Below are 8,025 nucleotides of genomic sequence, written 5' to 3' on the forward strand. Positions count from 1 at the left end.
GTGCCACCCGAGGTGGCAGTTGGCCCTTTGGGCTCAGGCAGGCCCTGCCGGCCCCAGCCGCGCCCCTCGGCGAGGAAGGGCTCCCGAGGGACCCAGCCCCGGCGGGCAGCTCGGGCGCGCCCGCACGCGCGGAAGGGCGCCCCCCGGGGCCGGGCGGGGCGCCCTCATGGCGAGAGGGAGCCCCCCCCCGGAGGACTGGGCCCTCTGCACATGCTCAGAGGCGCGCGCGGCCCGAGGGGCCGCGACGGGGCGCTTCGTCGCGGCGGGGGCGGGGCGGGGCGGGGCGGGGCGGGGCGGGGGGAGGCGCCGGCCGGGCCGGAGGGGCGGGCGATGCCGCCGCCGCCGCCGCCGCCGCTCGGGCTGCCCGGGGGATGCTGCGGAGCCGGAGCCGGAGCCGCGCCCTGCCCTGCGCCGCGATGCTGCTGCTGCTGCTGCCGGTGGCGCTGGCCGAGGCCGGCGGGGAGACGGAGGCGGCGCCGGTGGGGCAGAGCCGGCCCTGCGCCGTCCTCAAGACGCAGAACCCGGGTGAGGCCGGGCGCCGGGTCCCCTGCGCCGCCCGGGCCGGCTTCCGGGGGGCCGGGAGCCCCTCTCGGCCGCCTGGGTCCCCTGGCACCCGCCCTTTCTGGCCTCCTGCATCGGAGCACGGAAGCTGCTCTGACCCCTGGGCCACGGCCGCCCTGTCACCCTTCTAGCCTCTCGCGGGGAAGGCTGTGCGCGCGGGGGGACGCCTCTCGGGCGCCTGGGCCCCCCGAGCACTCCTCTTCGTCACCCCCCCACAGCCCCCTGCGTAGGAGCAAGGGACCCCTCTCGGATGCCCGGGTGCGCAAACCGTCACGCGGTGCCTTCCATATACACCCAGGTTGGAAGGAGGGGCCTCTACATTAGCCTTCCCCAGCCCAGGATCCTCGAGATGAGCTGGACTACAACTCCCAGCATGCTGGCTGGGGATGATGGGTGTTGTAGCCGGGCGCTGGGTTGGGGAAGGCTGCCCTAACTTAAGCCTCTGCACCTCACCGGAATGGGATTGGGGGGCATAACGTCAGGATGTGTGCCCCCCCCAATCTGCGGTTCCCGCTTCTGTGCTCCTTGCAGGGTCCTGAAGGGGAGCGTGGCGGCAAAGGGCCCATAGCCCAGGGGCTGGCAGGACAAGGTTCTCAGTTCAGGGGCAGTGAACGTGGAAGGAGCCCCAGGGGTAGGCTAGATGGGCTCTGGAGAGCCTGTCTGGGGTGCCAGGAAAACAGCAACAGCAGGCCCAAAGGGAGCCCGTGATGGCGCCATCCCCCAGTTCTGCCTCTCCCTTCTGCACTTCACCTTCCCTTTCCTGCAGCCACAGCCTGGGACAATGTGGCCATTCCAGCACCCAGCCCAGCCCAGGCAGGGAGCTGCCCCCCTGTCCCTGTCGCACGGCCCAGACCCCAGGCAGCTGCTGGCCGAGGCTGGGAAGCCACGCGTTCCCTTTCCACGAGGGCAGCAGTGGAGCGGTGCTCTTCCTCCAAACCACACTCCTTTAGACATAGTGTTGGGCAGGGGAGGGGGGAACCTGGCCCACTCACCCAAGACAACCGCCACTGTCCGGAATTTGCAGAAATATGGCAACAGCAATTGTTGCTGAGATGTGAAGGTTGCTGGCTTTGGCTTTTGTACTTAAAGCCAAAAGGCAGGCTGCAGTCACGCCCCATGAATGAATGAATAATAAATGACTGTCAGCCACTGAAAGGAAGTGTGGGCTGCAGTCCTATACACGCTTATCTGGCACTTACACAGTGGGACTTTCTTCAGCGTAAACATGTATAGGATTCCTAAATGATGCCTGCATCTTGGTGTGGCAGTAGGCCCTGTCTGCAACCTCCGCTAACCTGGTGCCTTCCAGATGTTTGATTGCAGCTCCTATCATCCCCAGCCAGTCCTGCCTGCCCCACCCCATTGAAATGGTTGTGGGGAGAGCCTTATCCGTGTGGCTCTCTCTCTTAAGAACAGGACTGGGCAACTTGTGACCTTCCAGATGTTTTGGCCTACAGCTCCCATCAGCACTCGCTAACACAGCCGGGGGGGGGATGCTGGGAGTTGTGGCCCTCCAGATGTTTTTGGTCTACAAGTTGCCCACACCTGCTGAAGAATAACATCCCTGCTCTTGACAAGATGGGAATATATCCCATGATGCCACCTGCTCCCGGATGCCTTCCTGCTCGCTTCCTTACTAGCCCCCCTCTCTTCCTTCCTCTTGCCAGTTCTGATGGGAAGCGTCTTCAGCATTCTGCTCATTGCCATGATCCTGATGGCTGTGTGTGTTTACAAGCCCATCCGCAGGCGGTAACCAGGAGCCGCATCTTCAGGAGGGCCCGACTCCACTTTGGGGCTGGTGTGTAGAGTGGCGCCAAACGCCCAGACTGGAATGCCGACATTGGCCTCCACCTTCCTTGCCACCTCAAACTTCTGAACCGGCCGGGGCTGCTCGCAAATGGGGCCGTGAGACTGAGGTGGGCTTTGCTTCCACCTGGCTGCAAAAGCTGTTTGCTCCTGCTCCGGTCGCTCTCCGTTATTGTTGTGCCACAGATGGGCTGGCTGAGGCAGGCCGCACCATTAGCAAGTTGTGGCTCAGCAGAGCAAAAATGTTACTGGTGGCTGTTTTAAGTTGGCTGCTGCATCGACGTTTGTAGACTGTCAAGAATGCAGAGAACCTTTTGATTCCTCTGGAACTGTGGGATGAGGGGGAGGACTCTGCATTTATGAACATTTCTGGCGCGCATGCGCGTGTGTGTTAAAGTAGCAGTATTTAGCTTCAGAATCGTGGACTAATATTCCAGCGGAGACGGGGTTTTGACACCCTCCTAAGCACGGCTTGTGTTTTTCGATGTCGTTTGCTCTTCTTGGGTGTCCTGGAAAACTGCATCTCTCAAATGCTCTTTGGACAGGGGGTTCACTTTCCACTCTGCCCAGGGAGCTTCTGAGCCCCTTTCTGGGCGGGCAGCACAGGGTGCTCGTGTTTGTCACGTTTGAGAAAGGTCAATATGCAGCACTCAAGTATATTGATACATTCTTATTTTGGAAATCATTGAGCATTGCAGTTGATTCTTGGCACGGGTGCTTTAGGACAGGGGTATCGAAGCACAGGCCAAAGCTGGGATCTCTTTCCCCCGACTGCCAATACTGACATGGTTTCCTGGCCTTTGCGCAGTTTTCCCCTATTTTGAAAGGTTGCAATGCCTCCCCAAAGTCTTCGTTACCGGCTGGGGGTGCTCACAAACGGGACTGTGAGACTGGGGCGGGCTTTGCTTCCATCTTAGGCAGTAAGAGCGTTACAGCTAAAATATATTGGTATTTCCGCCCCCTCCCCCCGCTTTCAGGTGCACCCACTGCTGGAATGCAGCCCCTGAGAGCTTCTCTGAAATGGAATGCGGCCCTGGGCTGAAAGAGGTTCCCCACTCCTACTTTAGGACTGGGCAGTCTGGCAGATCCCCTTTACTGCACCAGCTGAACTCTCAACAGTAGCACGACATCTTAAAACTAACCTTGTAGTTCTGTCTGTATGGGATGGAGGCTTCTGTTTCACCAAGTCAGTTGAAGGAATGTGGGATACGATAAAGGAGGCTGTACACAGCCTCCATCTCAAAGGAACCCAGCTGCTTTCAGGAAATAGTATTTGTGGCGTACCAGTCAAAGGCCTGTTTTTCTCCCCTGTGCAGCAGGATGGGCCCAATTTCAGATTAACACTTTGAACCCTAAAGCATTTGCTGTGGCAGGTTCCTAGGCAGGCATCCTGACGTGAGATGCAGGTCTCTATTTCACACATGGCACACTTTGCTTTTTCTGTTTTCTCCAGACAGCAGGATGCCTCCTACTTTTGCCGTGAGTTATTCTCATGCATCAATCTTCCTGCAACCATTTTATACCATGAACCATAATCAGGCACATGCAGTTCCTTTTGTGTAGACAGTACCCTGATGTGCAGGCTTCTCCAGAGATGGCAGATTGCTTTATGCACATAACAGTGTGAGTGTGAGCCCTTTCACTTGAAACAGATCAACTGGCCTTCCCCAAGCCGGTGCCCTCCAGATGTGTTGGGACTACAACTCCAATAATCCACAGCCAGCATAGAGAGCTGTCCTCTCATTGGTCCACTAGAGTTTACTTTGTATACTGGTAAATCTCCCATGGCCATGCTGGCTGGGGGATGCTGGGGATCGTAGTCCAACGCACCTGGAGGGCAACAGCTTGGGGAAGGCCAAGATAAATGCCTGGTTCACGCATAACAGCAACCCAGAGTATGGGCTGTTGTTGGATCGTGGGTTGTCGTTATGCGCAGACCCTGCACTATGGTTTAACTATGGGTTGTTAACCACAAAGAACCCAGGAAGAGAACTTATGGTTTGTTGTTAGGTTGTGAACTCTTGGGTTGTTTGTGGCTAACAACCCATAGTTAAACCACAGTGCAGGGTTTGCACGTAACGACAGCCCACGATTCAACAGCCTATGCTCAGCCCATATTCAACCCATACTCTGGGATATTGTAACATGTGAACCAGGTCAAACTGTTGTAGCTGGGGATTCTACATATAAAACTGGTGCCTGCACAAAATAGCACAAATTTAGGTGAGTGAATGCTGAGCATATAGTGTTCTCATGGTCAGATAATGGAGGCACGTTCCTAACTTTTGCCCCTGCATTGACAGCAATAGGAGCGTCACGTGTTCACAGCTGCCTGACGTGTGGCCAACATCTTTCATGCATGTTTAAACACAGCAGTCCCCAGCGGCTGGGAGACATGTAGAAGCAGGCCAAAAGTGTTCACATAGAAAAATCGCACACGTACATTTTCGTTGCTGATATTGTGATTTCATGTTTTTGGTTTTGCACTTTTTAACTATCAAACTGAATTTAGCTGGTGTATATTTTAGAAACATTTTTCTATTTAATAGGGGGATTAATTTTGTCACTGCTTAACTTATTTTTGGTTTACTTGACTTCAGGATAAATGTCACTTTTGCGAGGATTCTGTGCAGGCCTCCCTTCACTTTCACTTTTGTGATGGCGATGAGCCTGCAGTTGCAGGAGCTCAGAGCTGGTGATGTTGTGACCCTTGACTGCCTGTAATAAAACTGTGCCTCTGCAGAATGGATTCCTGGCTATTACCGTCCACCTATTTTCTGGAATCCAAAGCATTTTGCAATCTTTGTGTTGTTCATCTCTTACAACAACCATTTGAGGTAGGCTTCACTGTTCCTATTTTATTTATTGGGTGGGGGGCATAGGTGAGAGACACTGAGGTGCCCAAGGCCACCCAGCAAAGTACATGGCAGAGGTGAGATTTGAACTTGGTGTTCCCAAGGCCAAGACTTTTCTCAACAGTCCCATGCTGAGATGAACTTAAGTAAGCACAGGGACATATAAGTGAGAACTGCTCAAAAATTGAATCCTGCACTTAAGCAGTCCCAAGCTCTGCCATGTATAATTAGGCCAGTTAAACGGATTTGCAGATTTTTACTTCTTTTGTATAATTACAGTTTTGCTGGTCAAATGTGCAGGGTGGGGTGGGTGGGTGGGTGGGGAGAGAAGCAGGGAGTTATGCAGACCACTACAGTTCAACCCCCAGCCACTCAACTCTGGCTTCTGAGATGAACAGATACTGCCCAAACGCTTTCAAATATCCCTGTGTGATAAGGACCAGAATGTTGTTTAGAAAAATAAACCAAGATTCTCCACCCAGTAATACCACTTTCGGTGGTCCTGCCGTATTGAGGCAGACCACGCAGCATCAGAAATAATCTACTCTTACGGTATTTGCAAGGGAAAATGCTTGGCACGGCTCTGCAGTTCCTTCTATAAACATGCAAAGAAAAGCTCCTGGATTTGACATAAAGCTCCAATCTAAGGAACTAGGAAAGGTCTCTGTTTGTCTGAAAGCAGTTAGCCCTTGACCCTAGCAAGAGCTACACTGCTTTGAAAGCGAAAAGATCCACTTACTTGCTAAATGTCGGGGAAATGCCTACGTGGCTTAACATGTGTTTTTCTGAAGCACCCACCTGGCCTCAGCTGACACTGTCGGTTTAGCACCATGCATCTACAGAAATGTCAGGCTTCCACCTGCAGACTGTTCTCCGTGATAAGCTGAGTGATTCGAAGCCGTTTCGTTGCTGTTCCTTTGGAGCAGAAGACGATGTATGAATTGTGTGATGATCAAACACTCCTAGCACGAAACCAAAGAAGGAATAAAAAGGGACCAGGGCCAGAGACTGCAGAAGCAACAATGCTGGTTTATGGTGCTGGGAAGATAAACTTTTTGTGGAGGAAAAGACACTGGGGGCCTGAAGAGCAAGATCACTTGTTAAGCTGTCGCTGGCAAGAAGTGCGAGTTGTTTGACATGAAGTTCACCCTTCTTATGGGAGTCCTGCTTGCTCTGGTCTCCCTGCCTTTTAAGTTCTGCCACAGGGCACGTGGTAGACAAACCATACCCAAGGAGACAAATATTGAAGAGTACAAGAGCCTGCTGGATCAGAAAAGTAGTCCTTGATGCAACCTGGCATCCAGTTCCCAATAGTGGACAGCCTGCAAGCTTCTGGGAACACCCACGAGCCAGGCGTGACACTGATGGCTACCCTCCAGTTTATCCCCAGGATCTGGTATTCAGACAGACAAGTGGGGCCTGAAACGAATAGCTGGGAGTGCTTCCTCACCGCCTCGCAGGGGAGCTCCAGGGGAGTTTGTGCCTGCCAGCCACGCAGTCCTCCAGGATACTGTGAAGCTGCAAGGAGCTCAAGCAGGTACTTCCACTCCCCCACCTGCCATTTCCCTTTTCCAGCTGGCATCCCGCAGTCTATAGCAGCTGAGCATATTCAGTCCTCACTGGGCTGTTGGGGGTGTGTGTGCATCCTTCCATTTTATAAAAAGATTTGGGGGGGGTGCTTCTGCAAACCTCAGGTGTTCCCCTGAACATGCCAGTCCCTCCCTCGCATTTCTGTGGCTCTGTTTTGGCTCCATAGCTGTCGGCACTCACCACCCGAGTCCATTATTAGAGGGTTATTACTGGCTTCGGCCAAGGAGGTTCCACTGAGCTCTTGCGGCTAACAGCCGAGGAGACGCGTCCTCTTCCGTGGCATCTGTCTAATCCCCTCTCACAGCCACCTCAGAGAATGGCATCCGGTGGCGGTGAATTCTGAAAGACAGTCTGCAACGTGTGAAGCACTCTCCTGTGTCGGTCCTGGAACTACTGCTGGTCAAGTCCAGTGAGAGACTCCAAGCTCTAGTGCGATAGGAGAAGCAGGGGTGGGGGTGGGACCCTCTCCCCGCCAGTTGCAGCCATGCGTGCATCGTCCTCCCGTAGCTGTCCTCCTTTCCGCTACCCTTAGAGGGCCCAAGTATCAACTGTCCCACAAAAAGGAATCAGAGAGCTCCAGTGCCATGAGCTGGGGAGGACAGGGGAGGCGGCAAGGTTTCTCTCAGGCCACGTCTACCAAGGGAAGAGAAAGGCACCTCCCCCTGGGCATCCAACAAGGAGAAGCGAGTGCCAAACTTGCCACCAGTGCATGGGAGCGACCAAGGCCTGTGTGCGGCAGGAGAGGCGCCCTTAGTGACTTTGCTCCTGCAAGTCCCAGGGAAAACCTGTAATACCAAAGTGCTCTTCAAAACGGAGCAGCACTCTTTTATTTCCAAGTGAAACTCGGCCAAAGGTTTCCAGCATGGTTACAAATTGCACCCCAGAGTTTAGCCCCCCCGACAGTGCAACTGGACGCTGCAGCCACGTTCCCCGAGGAGCTCCAGGGGGTCCCCTCCCTGCAGGGCGCAGCCTCCCGCTCACACCTTGCCTTGCAGCAGGGGAGTCCAGAGCCAGGGCTGGAGTGAAATCAGAGAAACTCGCAAGCAGTGGGGCTGCCCCCAACGCAGGCGCGAGAGGAGCGTCGCTGGGCTGGGCGGCTGGCGCCGGGGCTGACTCCAGCAGGAGGGTTGGCAAAGAGTCCTGCAGCCAGTCCAGTGGTGGCTCATCAGTGCCCGAGAACTCGGCCGCGCGCCGAGAGGCGCGGCGCTGGCTG

The 8,025-nt window shown here is 54.9% G+C and overlaps 1 protein-coding gene across 1 annotated transcript; it reads left to right on the forward strand.

Annotated features, from left to right (window-relative positions):
- The first annotated feature begins 286 nt into the window (after window positions 1-286).
- C13H12orf76 (chromosome 13 C12orf76 homolog) lies at window positions 287-4,561 on the forward strand. The gene is made up of 2 exons (XM_084820284.1): window positions 287-525; window positions 2,229-4,561. The coding sequence occupies exons 1-2, from the start codon at window positions 372-374 to the stop codon at window positions 2,312-2,314; spliced, it is 240 nt and encodes a 79-aa protein (XP_084676410.1). The 5' UTR covers window positions 287-371; the 3' UTR covers window positions 2,315-4,561.
- The last annotated feature ends 3,464 nt before the right edge of the window (window positions 4,562-8,025 follow it).

This window comes from Heloderma suspectum, chromosome 13 (assembly GCF_057233095.1).
Source record: "Heloderma suspectum isolate Gila_16-S chromosome 13, 16-S_ref, whole genome shotgun sequence".
Taxonomy (NCBI): Eukaryota; Metazoa; Chordata; class Lepidosauria; order Squamata; family Helodermatidae; genus Heloderma; species Heloderma suspectum.